At 38.1% G+C, this 20,355-nt stretch overlaps 2 protein-coding genes across 3 annotated transcripts; both read right to left on the reverse strand.

Annotated features, from left to right (window-relative positions):
* Positions 1 to 9,131: 9,131 nt before the first annotated feature.
* Positions 9,132 to 13,824, reverse strand: LOC107598086 (gap junction alpha-1 protein-like). Of its 2 annotated transcripts, none has more exons than XM_016289353.1 (2): positions 13,688 to 13,824; positions 9,132 to 11,918 (listed from the first exon to the last, which is right to left on the reverse strand). In XM_016289353.1, the coding sequence occupies exon 2, from the start codon at positions 11,904 to 11,906 to the stop codon at positions 10,764 to 10,766; it is 1,143 nt and encodes a 380-aa protein (XP_016144839.1). In that variant the 5' UTR covers positions 11,907 to 11,918; positions 13,688 to 13,824; the 3' UTR covers positions 9,132 to 10,763. The 2 variants fall into 2 exon arrangements, with proteins under 2 accessions (XP_016144839.1, XP_016144838.1); XM_016289352.1 differs by having other exon boundaries at positions 9,132 to 11,922.
* A 534-nt stretch (positions 13,825 to 14,358) lies between these two features.
* On the reverse strand, positions 14,359 to 16,667 carry LOC107598087 (gap junction Cx32.2 protein-like). The gene is made up of 3 exons (XM_016289354.1): positions 16,439 to 16,667; positions 15,974 to 16,033; positions 14,359 to 15,573 (listed from the first exon to the last, which is right to left on the reverse strand). The coding sequence occupies exon 3, from the start codon at positions 15,550 to 15,552 to the stop codon at positions 14,716 to 14,718; it is 837 nt and encodes a 278-aa protein (XP_016144840.1). The 5' UTR covers positions 15,553 to 15,573; positions 15,974 to 16,033; positions 16,439 to 16,667; the 3' UTR covers positions 14,359 to 14,715.
* Between the last annotated feature and the right edge of the window lie 3,688 nt (positions 16,668 to 20,355).

The following is a 20,355-nucleotide window of genomic DNA, read 5'->3' on the forward strand; positions in this document are numbered from 1 at the left end:
TGGATCTTTCGCTTAGCATTCATCCTAAACATTTTCATGAGCTTTCTGTCGGTTAGTAGCTCTTAAACGTTGCGGGAATTGCAGATTAAAAACAAAAGCAGGGATATCAAAGTCCGCTCCGCTTAGCTCGATGTTGTTTGTGCCATGTCCAAGCTCCTACTAAGAGCAGCCCGTTCCGCTGTGAGCTGATTGCTAATTAGCACCCTGTTCATTTTGTTTGTTGTTTTTGCTTGGCATGGTTAACTGTGAGTTATTTCTGCTTTGACTATGCAGAAACCTTTCCGAAATTCTATTGTTTGGTAGCACCTAAATGTCTGCCTGCTAACAACTGCAGTCTGTATAACATTTTTGCATCCTTCTCATCCTTCTCATTTGATGTAGTATTAAGGGATTTTTGCACTTGGGGCTTCCAGGAACTGATAAGTTTAACAACCTGAGGCACCTTTTTTTTGTTGGCTTGGACAAAACCAGACCAGACTCTATATTGTGATGTAATTCCATTCATACCTGACTTTCTTTTTCATTTCCTCAGTGATGCATATCTTTTTTTATCAATCTCTTTTTCTTATTCCCTGTCTTTAATGTAGAAGTTGACATTTGGCCCAAATTTTTCAATCATGTAAAAAAACAAACAAAAAAAAAACGTATTTTATTTATCATCATTTGATTTAACTGAACCTTATCAATTCAACCTTCACATTATTATTCTGTTTTTCTGTTGGTTGAGTCAGTTTACTTTACCAGGGTCCCTGCGGGTCTTTAAAAAGCCTTAATTTTTTTTTTTATTCAGTTCAGGTCAATCAAATTTAAGGCTATAAACATATTAAATATCTTAAATGGTATACCAGTTGTCTTAATTATCATTTTAAGAGGTCTTAAGTTTGAGGACAGAAAAACAGGAATCACAATATGGCCTATACTGTGATTATTAAACTTCAAAAGGTGATGATTAAATATATGTGCTGCATGTTCAATGTCAAAACATGGATTTTTTGTTTTTTCAAAACATTAATATTGTCGACCTTTAATTTCTTTGCATTGGTATATTAGTACATAAACCAATTTCTATACTGTATTTATATATTGAATAAAATATGTCTTAAATATCTTAGATGAATGATTTATTTTGAGATTGTATGGGTTTATTCTTTATGGACATACAGTATTCATTTTATTTGTGCAAGTCTCTATGTGAGATTTTTGTGATGTGATAAGAACACTCAAAATAATAGGCAAGTTCATTTAGAGAGCAGCTTCTGAATCAGGAAAAAGGGGAAACTTTTTCCTCTCAGGGGAGCAACAGTGGCCCCTGCCTAAAGACAGTTTGTATTTATCCTTGAATCTGTAAATTTGAAGAAGAGCAATGTGATCTGCAGATGGAGCAAATGTGCACCTGTGTGCAGAGACAGTTCGGATGTGAGATTACACAGACGTTTAGAAGACAGCTGAGGAAAACTACTATTCCTCATGAGCTTAGCAAGCTGCAGTGTTACATAAATGAGGAAACCCTCTTTCAGGGAATTGCAACCATCCTCAGTGCTCAAACAGCCATTCATCAAATCCTTTTTATATTACAATGCACATTTTGGTATATAATCAAATGCACAGTCAGCGTTGTCTGTTTTTACAATCACAGTGGTTGAGAACCTTGAATGCGCTAGCAGGGAAAATTAAACAAGAACAGTTTAGGAAGTTTGCGGATATGCACTTAAGTTTGTTTGTTGAATGTGTCTATAGCAGTTAAACGAGTGCTATGTCATCCTTCCCAAGTACTATTTTTTTTTCTGTCTTAGCAACTCACATATGCCTGAGGAACACATGTTTCTGCTGATTTCAGAGTTCCTCAGCATCTGAGAGCCACTACTGCCTTGGCAAGTGTGCAACCAGCTAAAGCGAACATGCAAAGCCTAGTTTTTACAAGGTTATTAGTTGCTTTAGCATTCCTGATGCGATTGTAAACATGCTTGTGAATTTTTCTGGAGATGGAGAGCCAATGAAGTGGAGGTACGATCAAGAGCCGTATAGCTTAGAAGGAAAACCCAAAAGCGTATAGATTCTCACAGGGCTCAAATGTCTTGAACAGCAGTAGTGCAGCATGTCAGGTAACAGGAATAACATTATTCTGAATCCTGAAGTTTCCACAAATAAGAGGAAAGATCCCTCATGTGTGCATGGTCTAAATTTTGAGTACATTTTGAATTTCTTTATATTTTAAAAATTCAAAGAATGTGCATTAGCATAACCAATTTGGAGTGGAGCAAATTTGTCAACATTATGTTCAGAAAAGAATAATACCAACAAAGCTATTAACAAAATGAAGCTAACTAAATTGTTACTATTTATTCAAATTAATAGAAATTATCAATAACATTTCGTTTGCTTAGAAAAATTATGATTTTTTTTTTTTAATTCAGAAATGTGTTTATTTTGCATTTTTATTCCACTTTTTTTTATTAAAATATTGTTTATTTTTCATTGTTATTCCACTTTTAATTCAAATAAAATGTAAATAAAAATGACATAGTAATATAAACTAATTTATATAAATAAAAAATAAATTAAATAATTAAATGATTCATTAAAATTAAGAAAAAACATTTTGTTTAGACACTTTTAGCTACCTTGAAAGCTTTGTTTTGTCAAAAGGCTGTACGTGCTACTATTACTACTACTTCTACTAATAATAATCATAAATTAAAATTAATTTATTACTTTTTAATGCAGATTATTATGAAAATGCATGAATAAATATATTGTTTTTTGATGTTTTGTTTTTGTAGCCTCACAGATTCTTAGGGTTAATGCTGTTATTGGCATTTTCTTGAGAGGTTTGCTTTAGCCTGACCCACTGACTCGATAAATCTCTTTCATGTTTCTTCTCTCTTAGCAGCTGTTTAAGCATCTACAGCCCTCTAAATTTATAGCTATGGCAAATACATATTGCCAAAAGAGCAGCGCTAAAAATGATTCAGACTGCTGCATTCTTTGAATAGATGCTGGTTACAGTCAGGCGAATGAAATATATCTTATTCTCCATTCTTAGAATACACCTGGCTTGATTTTCCCGATTTGGACCTCTCAGTGGAAAACCGGGGCGCATCTGGCTAAATTTAGAGTAATGACCATAGTCGACATATTGGACGTTTTGCCGTAAGTGAGAGCTGGTGAGGGGAAAAAACGCAGAGCGCCGTTTCGGGGTGAAGCATGGAAATATTTTGCTTATGCCAGTCAACCCGCTATTGACTTTGGATGTGGGCTGCATAGTTTCTTCTCTCCTGACCTCTCCATAACCGATGACAAGTCTCGTAAGTTTAGCTTCGGTATGGACCCGGCGTGCCCTTCTCTCCAAACCCCATCCACCTAAATGAGAGGTATCTTACAGGGTCCCAGTGAACTTTAAAGTCTCTGGTTGAGACGCTCAGGAGCTGGCCACATTAAAGAGTTAATGGCCCTGACACTTGGACGGGGGCGGCGAAGAGCTAGCTCTATCAAAACAAAGGTGGCACTGGGTTACAGAGAGCTGAGTGGACAGTGGCAGGACGGCCGTATAATGCATCCCACATGGCCGACATCCTGCTCCAACAGTGACACATATTGCAGAACCCCATGTTTCTGTATTTTTTCTTTCATCAAGGCCTTTGCTGATTCACACCAGACAGACACAGAGTTTGCTATCTGGAATATGCTGCATGGGTGCATATGTCATGTTGCTTTTTTCTGCTGCTCATGTTCTGGATTTGCACTTCTTTCTTTCTAATTCTCTTCATCTGCCTCATTTAATTTGCATGCATTCCAGTGTGCATCTGTCTGCTTTCTGAAGTTGTGCTCTGTTCTTGATATATTTACTAAGATAACAGCTAAATAACTTTCTTTTCTATTCTTCCCTGCTTCTGATAATTAGTGCTTGTGCTAATTTCCTGTCTTACATTTCCTATTGTGTTTCTGTCTGTGTTTTGAGTCAGTCTCTTGTCTCTTCCTCTGTCTGTGCTATTGAGGGAGCAATTGAGGGAACTGAGACTGTCATGCGCTGCTCTCTGACTTTAAATGTCTGGAAGACAGCTTTTAACAATAAGCGGTTTATGTGCCCTGAAATGAATGAACATAAAATTATGGCTCTGTGTGTGCGTGTGTGTGTTGAGTGAGAGTAAAAGTATACGGATGATATGAGATGTCCTGTTGGAGAACCAAACTGCTTGCAAGCAATCAGCAGTCAGTATTTATATATACTAGATTTTTTTACATTTTCTGAAGAAGATGGAAGCTGTGGACAGCTGTGGGTGGTTGCTAAGGTGTTTAAGTTTTTTAGATTTTTGCTATGTGGGTTGCTAGGGCATTGCTAGGGGTTTAGGGGTGATTACCAGGGCATTGTTATGTGGTTGCTAAGGTGTTCTAACTGTTGTTTAGTGCTGTACAGTTTGAGGGTGCTCTGGGTGGCTGCTAAGGCATTGCTAGGGTGTTTGAGTGGTTGCTAAGGTGTTTTAACTGGTTTTTAGTGCTATACAGTTTCAGGGTGTTCTGTAGCTGGTCTTTATTTTCTTAACATGTTGCTGTGCGATCGTTATGGTGTTCTGGGTGACTTCTAGGGTGTTGCTAGGATGTTTGGGTGGTTGCTAGGGCAATGCTATGTGGTTGCTAATGTGTTATAAGTGATTTTTAGTGGTATCCAGTTCCAGGATGTTCTGGGTGGCTTCTAGGGTGTTGCTAGGATGTTTGGGTGGTTGCTAGGGACTTGCTTTGTGGTTGCCAATGTGTTATAAGTGATTTTTAGTCGTATCCAGTTCCAGGATGTTCTGGGTAGCTGCTAGGGTGTTGCTAGGATGTTTGGGTGTTTGCTAGGGCATTGCTTTGTGGTTGCCAATGTGTTATAAGTGATTTTTAGTGGCATCCAGTTCCAGGATGTTCTGGGTAGCTGCTAGGGTGTTGCTAGGATGTTTGGGTGTTTGCTAGGGCATTGCTTTGTGGTTGCCAATGTGTTATAAGTGATTTTTAGTGGCATCCAGTTCCAGGATGTTCTGGGTAGCTGCTAGGGTGTTGCTAGGATGGTTGGGTGTTTGCTAGGGCATTGCTATGTGGTTGCCAATGTGTTATAAGTGATTTTTAGTGGTATCCAGTTCCAGGATGTTCTGGGTAGCTGCTAGGGTGTTGCTAGGATGTTTGGGTGTTTGCTAGGGCAATGCTATGTGGTTGCCAATGTGTTATAAGTGATTTTTAGTGGTATCCAGTTCCAGGATGTTCTGGGTGGCTTCTAGGGTGTTGCTAGGATGTTTGGGTGGTTGCTAGGGACTTGCTTTGTGGTTGCCAATGTGTTATAAGTGATTTTTAGTCGTATCCAGTTCCAGGATGTTCTGGGTAGCTGCTAGGGTGTTGCTAGGGTTTTTAGGTGGTTGCCAGGGCATTGCTTTGTGGTTACTACGTTACTGGCCCAAGTCAAAAGTCTCAATAATATTTTGTTCAGTCGTTTTACTACCATTTTATAGATTAGGTTTGTAATTCTAACAGCTTAAGAGTAATAGATCATCTCTCCTCAACAAGTCACAAGATATTTTACAAAGATCTCCATTAATAACGCACATGCTTCATACTGATGACTTTTGAATAGAATTGGAAAAGAAATTAAATAAAAGAAAAGTTACAAAAACTTTTTCTTGTAGTGCTTGCATATCAGAAACTCCTGGTAAAATTTGAAGCTTCAATACTTTGCGTTGTTTTCCATGGAAGGAAATGGCAAAGCCTGGGGTCACATGCCTCAGGTCTTCCTGCAGACTTCCTGTTGGTACCGCAGAGGCCTAACCTAACAGGGAGGAGCTTATATGGCCTATGGGCAACATGAATTCACTTTGAATAAGCAGCAAGGTATTAAAATTAGGTAATATATGAGGTGAGACTGAGACTACTGACAATGTCAGCTAATGATGTAGTGAGAAATGAGAGAAAGAGAGAGTTAAATCCTCTTGCTGACAGAGAGAGTCTATTAGTGCTGAGTTCCTCTGACTCTGTGCATGTTCTCCAGCTTATTAGACATGTTTGGGAGCTGCTCGTCCATGTTTAATAAAACCACAGCTTTTCTCTCCGCAGTCCCAGTCCATCCAACAGTGGAAAATTTCAAAGAAAAATGCGATGAGGACGAATCCAAATCCTAACCGCACGGAAAGCTGAGACACCATTTGGGATTGGCAGCTCTCGCCATTGTAAAATTGGAAGCATCCTTATTGTTTTGCTTTGCTTATGCTTATATAAACAGCAGAGAATGGGCAGGTCTCTCAGGAAACATGACTGTGCATGATATCCACAGTGCCTGGAGGTGCAAAGCAGCCAGTCCTTGACTGTTGACCAGCTACAAAGTATTGCACATTTTTCACACCCTGCGTGTTTGATAGCCGGCATTCCACTGCTCTAGCTGAGCTCCAGGAAGAGCCGGACCATTTGCAGGAATCACATGTGATGTTTTCACGTACCTATACTCAGAACCACTGCCATATAGCAGCAGGAGAGAGATGCATGCAGAGATTTAATCAAAATTCAGGTCTAAGTGCTCTCAGGAAGATGATCGTCACAGAAATTATGCCTTTTAGAATTACGGCTAAAATTCACCAGAACATTTGTTGGAAACTTGCTCTACATGGATACAGAGGGGGAAATGGTTTATTTCAGATTGTGAAAGACATGTCATTAAAAAACTAAAGTCAGGCAGGTGTCCAATTTAAGCACAGCAGCTGTTTTTATCAAACATGGCCGACGTCATATTGAAATGTCCAGTGGCCATTTTTAGTCAAACTTGGCAGCTTTAACATGGATTCCCAGCACCACCCAGGAGTTGTGGTCTGCGTGGCAGTATGGGCACAGGAAATGTAACTCACACATTGAGATTTCCAGTAGTCTGTGGGCAGAAGCCTGCTGCATATGGATTTTGACTCTCTTTACTTACGTCCCCATCTTTCTCTGTGAAAAAAGAAAAAAAACTTTACCTCAGACACGTTTACCCATCCCTTCAGTGCTTTCTCTGATGTCCATTCTGTTTTATTGCTGAAATGTTTTGTGGTGCTAATGGTGACAGCATAAATGATTTAAATGGAGAAAATATATGTATATACATATAAAGTACCGTTCAAAAACTGATTTTTTTTTTTTCAAAAGAAATTAATACTTTTATTCAGCAAGGGTGTATTAAATAGATCAAAAGTGACAGTAAAGGCATTTATAATATTACATGATTTCTATTTCAAATAAATGCTGTTCTTTTGAACTTTCTATTCAACAAAGGAGTTTTCAATAAAGAAATAATCTTGGTCTCCACAAACATATTAAGCAGCATAACTGTTTTCAACATTGATAATAGTAAGAGATTTTTCTTGAGCACCAAATCGGCATATTAGAATGATTTCTGTAGGATCATGTGACACTGATGTAACGGTTTGTGGCTGTAGAGAAGCGCACGATGCAGGAGTAATCCAATAGAAAGTCTTTATTCCAACTTAAACTCAGGAGAATAACCAAGAGAACGGATAACTAATCCTAAACTCAAACTAATACAGGACAAAGGAACTAGAACACGGGGCTTAAAGGGGTCATATGATGATGCTAAAAAGAACATTATTTTGTGGTTTTGGTGTAATGAAATGTGTTTATGCGGTTTAAGGTTAAAAAAACACATTTTCCACACACTGTACATTATTGTTTCTCCTCTATGCCTCGCCTTTCTGAAACGCATAGATTTTTACAAAGCTCATTGTTCTAAAAACCGAGATGTGCTGGGATTGGCCAGCTATCCAGTGCATTGTGATTGGCCGAATACCTCAAGCGTGTGACGGAAATGTTACACCCCTTACCAAACTGTGATGATGCCCTGTCAGGCCGGAGCGATGATTCAAAAACATGAAAACCCGTTATAAACGAGGCATTCGTTGCATCCAGTGGGGACATAATTATGTACGCCTTCTTTCTTTGAACATTTGGGTGGCGTTATGCAAATCTTCCCACATGAGGTAGATATGTGGGGGCGTGTTAGAACGAGCCGTTTTAGGTAGGCGTGGCTGACTCTTAACTTTTATAAAGAATATCTCTTTGGATTTGAGACTTTAGTCTTTGCAACTTTACAGATCTTCTTTATGCACCAAGAGCTTGTAACACTCCAAAGAGAAAGGAAAAATTTAAATCGCATCATATGACCCCTTTAAATTAACTTGAGACAAACAAGATAATTAATAAACACAGGTGGAACCGAATTAACTAATAAAGCCACACAGGAAAACTATGCAAGGCAGGTAGAACAGAAACACAGGGAAATCTAAAACATGACACTGAAGTCTGGAGTAATGATGCTGAAAATTCATCTTTACCATCACATGAATAAATTACATTTTAAAACGTACCAAAATAGAAAACTGTTATTTTAAAGCGTAATAATATTTCACAATATCGCCGTTTAAACTGTGTTTTTCATTTTTTTAATGGTAATGTATGTGTATACTGTATAAGACACTGGGCTATTTTTTTTTTTTTTGCACCAGCAGATTCCTTTCTTTTATCTTGTCCTGATGAATAACTGCAGAATTTATCAGTTCGGCCTCTGGTATATGGAATAGCATTGTGTGATAAATCTGGTTTAAAAAGATCTGAATTAATTAGCACTAGATCAAAGTCTCCTGCTTTTTTTACATTCTTCTACTCTAGCCACATGTGGTCCACAGACTCGGCCCAGGCATATGGTTTTATTTAGCTTTGTGGAAAGGTTAAATAGGAAACTTGGATAAGAGAAAAGGCACTGAAATTTTGAAAGTTTCTGGGGCATTTTAAAACATACATGTAAAAACTTATCAGTCATTTGGTTTGCAAGTCGGTCTTGGCGTAGACAGATCGTGGCCGTTACACTGCATTTGTTTCTATTGGCTGTTTAAACACAGTAGTTTGTGTTAGGCTAATTCTCTTGGTTAAAAAGCCTGCACCAGACTCCTTTAGATACTGGCACCAGACAAATTGCAGTGCATTTTGTCTTTTTTTTTATTATTTATTTATTTAGATTGTAAGCCTCTCGTTGGGTGTAAGCAAAAATACTAAAATGAGTAAGTGTATATTGGAAACACAGTTTGAGCATTAGTGTGGTCGAATAAAAGAGTTTGACTGAGACACAAATACAAAATGACAAAAAAAATCTTTATTGGTTAAATTGCTGTTTCACAGATTTGATTAATGTCCGTTTTTGTTTGATTGCTCGTTTATTTCCATGGAATGACATTACATCAGTGTTGTTCTGATTTAAAACCCAATTTGTGCTATTTACCAGATGCAAAATCTTGCCTTAGCCACTCAACGTCCCAAACCCAAGGAGAGCACTGTTAAAGTATAGTGATTTTGCGCCTTGTAGTTTGTTGTTAAATAAATTAGTTACGTGCATAACAGAGAACTTTTTTGTCATTTTTGCATCAAATAACACTAGCCAAAATCTCAGTGCAAACACCATTGTAGCTGAAAAATCCATGAGTCTCTGTAAATGAGTACCAATATACTATGATGCACAATTTGAAAAATAAAAACAAAGAATGTTCATAATGAAATTTCATCTACTAGTGTTTGGTAGTTGTGGAGCTACGCTGGCATATATATCTTAATATAACTGACTAAATATTAGTCCAGCTCTAAAAAGCAGTCATCTAAAAAAAACAACAACTCACATTTGTGACATAGTTAGCTTGATTTACAGTACTAAGACTCTATCTCTCAAGCAGCAATGATTACATTGAGTTAAAAAGGTCATTCACTCCAAAGGTAAGACATTAATTCTACTTATTCTAATTCAAAACTAATTAATTCCATCTGCCCTTCAAAAAGAAAAAGAATGACATTTAAAAATGAGAACAAAAATAAGCCTTTCTCTCCCACACTATTAAGGATAATTTCAGCAAAAATCTAAATGCAGAAAAGAAAATCAAGCCATGTAACAGTTGGTACAGCAGCTCAGTCCACACGTAGACATTTCTGTTTCATACCACGACCCCAAAAAAATCAACAAATATCATCAAATAACAAAAACCGACACCACATAAATTCAAAGTTTATCAGGAAAATGACAGTCCACTGTGATTAATAAAAAAAAACGTATTTGCTGATGAATGTATTGCTGAAATTTGGATTATTGTCAATAAATATGCACTTGGATGGTATTAATTATGTAGACATGACCTTGAGTAGTAGTCAATCTTCATCTAGTGGTGGATATCCTGTTAATCGTTACGAATAAATAAATATTAATTCATGACTGTGAACACCCTGTTGGACAATGTGGATCTGAGGTCACGTGAACATGTGACGTAATAACCAGGATTGACTGTGTGTGTGTGTGTGTGTGTGTGGGGGGGGGGTTAAAACACAAATCTACATCTACTGTAGGAATGCAACTTGTGAAAATGGAATCGTTGTGTGGCATTTTGATAAACCCAATACTAACAAGCACAACAAAATCAATCACATAACCAAGGCATATTCTGGTGGGCAGAATTGAGAGATGCGCCAGGTTTGGCCCCACTTGTGCCCCTTTCGAGTCCCCCTGGCTGTTCGGTTGTTAGGGCATGTTAGCTCTGCTAGTTTCAACATCATTATTAATGAATAGTACCTCCAGCATTGTGAGTAATTTTATGTCTCTGTTTCGACTAGAGTCTAGTGTGAGGAACTTGCGCGGATGAAGCCCCGCCCCCTCATTACAGGAAATGAACGCGTCTCATTGCCCGTGTCAGTCCTCTAGTGTCGTGACGTGGCACCAAGTCGCACAGCTAGACGTCCAGGTCATCAGGCCTTGCTCGACTGCTCATTCGGCTGCTGGCACGGCTGCACGGCCGAGCGTCTATCAACGCCAATGGCTGTAGCTCGTGGCCCGGTGTCAGTTTCTTGTGCTCGTGCGTGTTGTCAGAGTAGTCGAAGGCCTGAGCGTGCGAATTGGAGATGGTGCTGCCATTCTGGCCCAAACGGTTCTGTTCTGTGCTGTAGTTGGCCCAGTTCTGCTCATTGGCTTGCTTGTTGTAATTGCGACAAGAGTTGGTCCGTTCGCCGGTGGCTAGTTTGTAGCCCGGAGGCGACATTGGTGAGAGAGGCGCGGTCGGCGAGGAGCAACCGTTGTAGTAGGCGTATTTGGTTGTGGACAGTTCCTTTGGCGTGGGGCTCAAGGTGCCAGTGGGGAACTGGTTTTGGCGGCCTTTCACACGGTCCTTGATCTGTTTGAAGAGCACGTAGAAGAGCTCGATGATGTTGAGCATAAGTGAGACAAGTGAAACCACCAGCATGAAGATAATAAAGATGGTCTTCTCCGTAGGGCGGGAGAGAAAGCAGTCCACCCGATGAGGGCAAGGCAATCGCTCGCACGTGTACACAGTGGACAGGCTGAAGCCGTAGATGAACCACTGGAGCAACAGGAAGCCCACCTCAAAGAAGGACTTGAAAAGGATGCTGACGATGTAGGTGCGCAGCAGGGCACCCTTCATCTTCACCTTGCCGTGCTCCTCCAGGCCATGCTTGAACTTCTTGTGCTCGATCTTCTTGAGATGGAGCTCGACGTCACCACCATCGTTTTGCACGGCCTTAAGCTCCTCCTCCTTGCGGTTGAGCTTCCCCTCCTTACGCATCAGGTAGAAAACATGCGCCAGGTACAGGAGCGTAGGCGTGGACACGAAGATGATCTGAAGCACCCACAAGCGCACGTGCGAGATGGGGAACGATTTGTCATAGCAGACATTCTCACAACCAGGCTGCTGAGTATTGCACTTGAAAGCTGACTGCTCATCACCCCAGGCCGACTCCACTGCTGTTCCCAGAACTAGGATCCGGAAGATGAAGAGCACGGAGAGCCAGATCTTCCCTCCGGCCGTGGAGTAGGCCTGCACCTTGTCAAGAAGTCTTCCCAACGCACTCCAGTCACCCATCTTGAGGGAGTTCTAGCTGAAAATAGAAAGCTGAGATGTACTTAAATGTATTTAGACACTTTTGGACACTTCAGTGACACTTGAATATGTCTGAATGTCATTGCATTAGATGCAAAATACCAAAGTGATATGTCTGAACGGATAATACTTCAATTTGATTTTTTCCCCTATTATTGTTAACCAAACAGTCCATCACTTTTAGTGGATGTCATATATATATATATAGTTATGTAATGCAAAGCAATTCATACATTTTGAAGTGTGGCTTAAGTGGCCACATGTAATGTATTTTTCTGTACATAAAGCACATGATGACAGTGTTAGTTTCAGCACCTGCTGAGGATGTTATTATGAAAATAATCAAGAAAAGTGACCTCAAGATTATCATAATATAAATTGCACCTGGTCTCGGATAGCTCAGATAACAAGCATGTGGCTCACACACGTAGGGGTTTGGTTTAGGGTTGTAAAGATAGCTGCCAGGACTTGCTGTCTTTTGCTTTGTGAAATTAAAATTTCTCAAGCACATGCTACCTCGACAGAAAGTGAGTCATTATCTGCTGATTTAAACATCTCTGAAGAAAACGTGACTAAGCAGCTAGGACATTGCTTGACTGGAGAATTTAAAGATCCTTGTTTAATTAGCAAGACGCCGGTCCATCCAGTCACATCAGAGATGTTTAAATAATGAACAACAACATTCACTTGAAATCTGAATATAATTGGGCAGCAAGTCTTTAATTAAATCCTCTGCATTGCATGGAAAATCAAATAACATAAGGAACAGTTTAAGAAGTTCTAAAGAACTGCCTGATTCATGTGGTGCAGGCATGAAGAAGAGCATCCCTTCAATATCCGGGACAATTTGTGGATCTCGTGGCACTAATAAAAAGTTTAAATGGGGTGTATGGAATGTATATTATGACAGTGTTAAAAGTCCATTAAAGACATCACGTGGGCAAAAAAACATTTTTTTACTAAAACATTTTTTTTGTTTTGTTTAGACAACAATGTGATTTGTGTCTAATAGTGTCACATTCTACTGAATTTTAGGTAGCTAAATAGCTAATAACTGTTACATTTATTTAAACATATAAAAATCAAATTACACTGATTGCACAAAATAATGTAGGGATGTCTAAGAATTATGGGAATTACAGGATCAAGTCCTGTAACAGTCAAGCCGCTTACAATGGTATTGAGGGACTGAACAGCGCCCCCTACACGGCGCTATTCACGACGCAGTCGAAAAAGTCTTATTATAGTTGTAAAAACAAAGGAAGAAAAGACCCAAAGTTGTTTTTCATCTTATTCTATAAATAAAATAGTGTTACAATTAAATTCATGTTTTTGATTCCGGTTTACGTTTTTCTTCAAAACTTTTTTCCAGGCACAAAGTTTTTTTTTTTTTTGTGAATTGTCTGTTATTTCATTTTTGTTTTAATTACCGAAATGCCCATTAAATTACCTTTTTTTTTTCTTTTTTTTTTCCACCGAGCGTGTCCTGCACAGCAGACGTGAATAAAAAATGCTGAGCGAAAATATGATATATTGAACCATATTACCAATATATTATATGAATCGTATCATAATGATAATTTCATTAACTTCAAAGCTCACTCAAATGTTGCTCAAGTTCAACTTTAATATGACAAGAGACATTTCAGACTTTACAATTCTTTAAATGTGACTTTCCACTGTGTTGCTCAGTTCTGAATATTAGTGCGGCTATGAAAAAATAAATAAATAAAAAGTTGTAAGACTTTCTGTAAAAAACTTACCTGGAGAGAAGTAAAGAGAAGGAGAGCCCTGTAAGGACTTACTCCGGCACCTCTGAAGATCAGTCACCAAATCCAAGTAAGCGACTATGGAGAAACTGAGACGCACTTGTCAAACTTTCCCAGCTTATAAGAGACTCAGAGGGAAGAAAGTGGAAAGCAGACGCACAAAGTTTGGCAAAGTCACGTGACTGGCTACATCACAAGAAAGTTTTTTTTTTTAGGTCCACCTCATGCAGTTTTTCACTTGGTGAGCTTCTTCAACTCAGACGAACAAATGTTTCTCTCGAAAACTTTATGAAATTGTTAAAACTTTGGACAATCATAATATAACAAATGCATCAAATATATTATAATATAATGGCATATCTGCCGTGTTGATTCTACATATGTAATCTGTAAAGAAGTAGGCTATGTCAGGACGTTTTTATGATTATCTGAAAAGAATAGACCCTGAAAGGGAACGTTTGTTTTCTTGAGGTAAAGAATGTGAATATAAAATCATACTTTTTTTTATTTTTATTTTTTTACTGCCGTTTTCTTTCTATGCCTATACATTTATAATAAATATTAAAAGTTATTTTATATGTGCTAAATATTATAAAATCATCTGCGTGTGTGTATTTACAGTTTTTTAGTTTGTTTGTTTTTTGATAAGTTAATAGCTTTGTCCCTGGTGTCCCTTCTTTATAAAAAAAAAACGGATTCACACAGCCATCTTCATACTTATCTCGCTGTTTATTCTTATTGCACAAAAAGAAAGAAGTTGGTTGCACACATTTCGTGCTGCATGCTTTGCGAAAATAATATTTTAAAAGGATTTAAAAACTACAGTACAGGAGACACAAAAAAAATCACTGGCCTTTTTATAGTGACAAGATAAGGGTTAGTGAGTGCAACTCAAGAAGATTACAGCGCCATCTAGTGTTCAGTTATCAACATTTCTTTTTTTTTTCTCCTGAGGCTTTGTTATGTTAAGTTGATTATATTAGGTATGTGCATTTATTATCTTACCACGATGACTTATTGCCTTATGGCTCAGGTTTGGCTCTGTCAAGGCTGTCTTTGCTCTGACCCCATCTGTTCTGAAAGGCCATGTTTAACTCATTGTGTCTCATTCCATTAGCAGGATCAAGTTCTACTGAAAAAGGTGAAGGATAATGGGAATCGCCAGTATACATTGCATTCCTATATTTCTTATTTCTCCCACTTATCCTCTTACAAAGCAAATAGAATATTTCTAGAACATTTAAGGCCAGAGACACACATGCCACCACCAACATGAAGATAATGAAGACCGTTTTCTCTGTGGGTCTAGACACGAAACACTCGGTCTCCACCGTACAAGGCAACTGCTTACAGTGGAACTTAAGCTCCATGATAAATCCAAACAGATAATACTGTCCAACGATGAAAGCCACCTCTAAAATCATTTTAATAAACAGCTGGGTCAAGTAGCTACCCAGCATGCTTCCTTTGATTTCAACCTTGCCTTTTTCGTTTGTATATTTGGGTGACTTTGACATCGGGTTTCTTTTCTGCTCCTCTCTCAGTTTGTTCTCTTGGTGGATGACGTGCACCACGTGGCCCAGATACACCAAAGTTGGAGTGGAAACAAAGATGATCTGCATGACCCAGAAGCGAATATGCGAGATGGGGAACTTCCAGTCGTAGCACACGTTCGCGCAACCAGGCGTTTCGGTGTTGCATACTAGGTTGGATTGCTCGTCACCCCACACGTTCTCCGCCGCTGCTCCCAACACCAGGATCCTGAAGATGAAGAGGACGCTCATCCATATCTTGCCGATGACGGTGGAGTGGGACTGTACTTTGTCCAGTAAAGCTGAGAGGAATCCCCAGTCTCCCATGATTGGTGGCTCAGGGCTTCTCTGGAGGATAAACAGGAGATTTACACTGAATTATCCACAATTAGTTTCAGTAAGAAACCATGGCGATCTAAACAATTTGGGGGTCAATAGAGTGAATTCACGTTGGCTTTTTTTCCAAACTTTTTATTTTTATATTTTTAAGCCATGTTATAAGCAAACCAGGTACTTGTTATAATCAAAAAGACAAAGGAATATGGAAATTGTCACCTTAAGGCCACCATGAACGTTACAGGATGAAAGAACAATACAGACCTGATCAAAATGACAATAACAGTTGCAGCGATTAGATTGAGACTTTCATAGACTACTGCTCGCTGACCATTTTGCTGTTGTTTTCACTTCCCAAAAATCTTAAAGAACTTGCTCAATATCTTATCCGTTATACAACTTTCATACTCACCAAATAATATTATGGAGAAAAAATGTCGTGCCTTGTAAGCTTGGAGTATTTGTTGCCACCCTATAAAAATATAAAATCATAATCCCGGTTTAGAACAAAATCGAAGACAGGTTGTGTGGTGTTTTGGTTTATTGAGTAAACCTGAAACCTTTGAAGCAAAGTTACTTTTAATTATGTTTCTAAAATGTTTTCCGTAAGATTGAATAAAGATAAGATACACAAAAACTAAACTCATTCTATTTAAGATATTACAATTGTTTTATCCGTAAAATATATTTTCAATATATTTAAATAAATGAGAAAACAAAGTTATTTATTAAATAACTCAATAATCTGTTGAAGAAAAGTTACTTTTGAGTGATGTTTCTTCAATGTTTTCAGTAAGATTTTATAAAGATAAGTCTGGGACTGCAGTAAAAAAAAATAAAAAAAATCATACTCCAACAAATTCCAAAGTATTCTTACCTGAACAAATGGATCCAAATGGTAATTTCCCGTAAAGCTACAACTACTACTAAAGATCCTAAATATTATTTAAAAATTATTCATAAGCATGTATTTAAATAAACATATTTCCTTCTTCAGCTTCCTGAGAAAATGGTTCATTAAAATGGGAAATATCTGTCAGTTTCAATGAGGTCACAGACCCTCAGACAAGACTTGACTGTTTCGATCAGTCATCTTCTCTCTGTGAAATCTGATTTACCTATATCTGAAGGGACACTGAACGCTCCACCCATCTGTATGATGAAGAAAACCAGTTTAAACCAGTTTATTTTTCACTTCTCTATTTTCGTTCTTGTCAGAACCACTGGCAATTAGTCACATCATGAGTTAAGTTGCAGCACACTTTCACACATTGGTGAAATTCAGCTAAATCATCAGCTTTGTTTCTGTTGCTAGGTGGAAGTCTGTCTATATGTGATGGTGGTGTGGCGTAGTGGCTAAAGGTCAGGGCTGGTAAGGTTGCTGGGTTTGAGCCCCATGAGCAACAACAATCACTGCTGTGGCCTTGAGAAGACATTTAACCACTGATTGGTTTTTTTTTTGTTTGTTTTTTTCAGAGTGACTGTCCCGAAAAAAGAATAACATTTTCTGCTAAATTAATACAAATAAACAATATTTTCACACTTTTTGTGTAAATTGACAAAGCTTGACTGAAAATGATGCTAAAGAAATTATATTTACCTTGATTTTCTTCACGGATCACATCCGTGTTGTCTCCTTGGTAAATATGTTCACTGACTTTTTATTGTCAAAAAACAAAAACAAAAAGGCAAAAAAAATTAAGGCTACTTGAAGTTAGCAATTGGAGCCTTAGCTCTAGCGTTAGTTCTGGCAGGTCACGTGAGTCAAGCTTGCATCAGCTGATCACATCTACCTATAGGAATACGACACCTATCGCGGCATTCCTATATAAGCTGTATTCAGTATTATTCAGCAGCTTTTTAGCTTGCTTCGGAGCAAATTACCCTCCTCCATCCCCAGCTCCACCTTTCGCCACAGTCAGGACTTAGCTTTCTGATATTCCTTGCTAATCAGACTCCTTTATCTTGAATAAAGTGTTACACTTAAATATCATTGAGTACATTAATGATATCTGCATTGTTCTGTTCTGTTAACCCTAGGGGGGTTATTATTGCTGCTCTCCCTGCTCATTCATGACAGGCTGCATGGATGGGCAGGGAGGTTTTTTGCCCAGAACAGAACCATACCGCCAAACCAAACTTTATGCTAAGTATCTATCATTCTGACGATAGTGGTCCTGACAGAAGGCAAAAAAAATTAAGGCTACTTGAAGTTAGCAATTGGAGCCAAAAATTAAGCTTTAGCGTTAGTTCTGGCAGGTCACGTGAGTCAAGCTTGCATCAGCTGATCACATCTACCTATAGGAATACGACACCTATCGCGGCATTCCTATATAAGCTGTATTCAGTATTATTCAGCAGCTTTTTAGCTTGCTTCGGAGCAAATTACCCTCCTCCATCCCCAGCTCCACCTTTCGCCACAGTCAGGACTTAGCTTTCTGATATTCCTTGCTAATCAGACTCCTTTATCTTGAATAAAGTGTTACACTTAAATATCATTGAGTACATTAATGATATCTGCATTGTTCTGTTCTGTTAACCCTAGGGGGGTTATTATTGCTGCTCTCCCTGCTCATTCATGACAGGCTGCATGGATGGGCAGGGAGGTTTTTTGCCCAGAACAGAACCATACCGCCAAACCAAACTTTATGCTAAGTATCTATCATTCTGACGATAGTGGTCCTGACAGAATTGGTAATTGTGGTGGAACTGGTGTCACAACTGTGGAATGGAATATGGGTGGGAAAAAAACACAAAGAAATTCAACTCTTTGTTTTGTTCATTATAGTTTTAAATGAGATATTTTCTAAGGAATGATTGATTTAACGTTTAGGTAGTTTAGTGAAAATAAATCAAGTCATGAATCGTTAAAACTGACCTTTAAATAACAAAAGTTTAAATCTATTAGTTTTAATAAAAAAAAACACATATGTGACCCTGGACCACAAAACCAGTCATAATGGTCAATTTTTGAAATTTGAATAAATAAGCTTTCCATTGATGCATGGTTTGTTAGGATAGGACAATATTTGGCCGAGATACAACTATTTGAAAATCTAGAATCTGAGGGTGCTAAAAAAAAATCCAAATATTAAGAAAATCGCCTTTAAAGTTGTCCAAATGAAGTTCTTAGCAATGCATATTACTAAGAAAAAATTAAGTTTTAATATATTTACAGTAGGAAATTTACAAAATATCTTCATGGAACATGATCTTTACTAAATATCCTGATGATTTTTGGCATAAGAGAAAAATCAATAATTTTGACCTAAGACTATAATTTTCTGCGTAAAACACTCATTGATCCTGAAATCCTCTTTCAAGTAACAACTGTTTCAAGTAAAGCCTTGTGTAATCTCCCAGTAAAAAGGAGTTTTATTTCTCAAGGATTGGAATTGTTGTTTAATTATGTGTAATTGTGGGGGGGGGGGATTGAGAAGACAGTTATCCTGGAAATGAGCTTTTAGCCTGTCTTGAGTCTCTGAGTAATCTTATAAAACACTGACACGGCCACATCTCATGTCATACGTGAGATCCAGGAGGCAACTAACGGACTATAGATTTGACCTAACCTTCTCGTTGATCAAAAGAAATATTGTCTCAGGCCCTGACAGAAAGGCTATCTTGCAGTGACAGAACTAAAACTCAAATATGGCACTGGCATTGATGAATAGACCATCAGGGACTTACTTATTGCCACTCTTGTTGAAAATAAAAGCAGAGAAGTTAGGAAATGACATAAGAGCAAAATCAGCAAATTACACTAAACTCAACCTGATTACCAGCTTCAACCACCCCCATACTGTGATGTCACATCATTATACTATTAACTGAAAACTAAATACAAATAAAAGAGCTAGCTAATCCTTTCAATCTGATACATTGAAAGTAAATATTAACATTAGTTTGGGGGAAATTATGAGAAGATTTGAAAGAAACCAGAAGATCTGATTCCTGTATTAAATGGCTGTTTCAGAATAATGTTTCCATTGACGTAATAGGCCAGGCTAAGGTGTTTTTACGATTCTGACTACCTATATGTTTCAGAAGAGTTACAGTCAGTAGTTAAAATGCTTTATAAAAGATGATTTTTTTCCAATACCAAGCTTTTTCCAACTATTAGCGGTGTAGCACAAACAAACGCAACATCGCTGTTTTTAAAGTCGCACTGCATTGCGTCGAACAATGCCAAGCGAGCTGAAGTAATTGCATGTTCTCGGTCTCTTGTATACAGTGCTGGAAAGTCCAGTGAATCGGTTCATCTAAAAGGTCCAGTTGAAGGTTCATGTGAAATATGGTTCTTGCTCTAATTCATTCAGATGAATCGGTTGTTCCGAAATGGTCCACTCTCCCATACGTCACTTGGAAAAGTCTGATTCATTCTCGTGAATTGGTCAGTTCTAACAGTTCTTGTAAATGAACAGATTTCAAAAAGATTCACTGATTCGTGTCATTCCAGGTCATTTTTGTAGTGTTTGTAGCTCATTTCTCCAAATAAAACCCCCATAGCCCACTCACAATGACCATAGAGACACATATAGGCTAACCTCTATGGAAAAGGATGTGATTGTCTTCTTTTTGTGGTTTGCATCATAGAAATTCCCTTGAGCAGGATGCAGTCTTTCAATTATGATATAAAATATTATCTGAGGGATATATAAATGGATGTTGAGGTTGAGGAAATTTTTTTGCACAAAATTTGTGTCCTTTCATATGGTGTGTGTGTGTGTGTGTGTGTGCGTGTGTGTGTGCGTGCGTGCGTGTTTTTTTTTTTTTTTTTTTTTGTGGGAACAA

This window comes from Sinocyclocheilus grahami, unplaced genomic scaffold (genome assembly GCF_001515645.1).
Source record: "Sinocyclocheilus grahami isolate Dianchi unplaced genomic scaffold, SAMN03320097.WGS_v1.1 scaffold244.1, whole genome shotgun sequence".
NCBI lineage: Eukaryota > Metazoa > Chordata > Actinopteri > Cypriniformes > Cyprinidae > Sinocyclocheilus > Sinocyclocheilus grahami.

Excerpts from the sequence above, each read along its gene's own strand:
- LOC107598086 (XM_016289353.1), bottom strand. The coding sequence starts at position 11,906 with ATGGGTGACTGGAGTGCGTTGGGAAGACTTCTTGACAAGGTGCAGGCC.
- LOC107598087 (XM_016289354.1), bottom strand. The coding sequence starts at position 15,552 with ATGGGAGACTGGGGATTCCTCTCAGCTTTACTGGACAAAGTACAGTCC.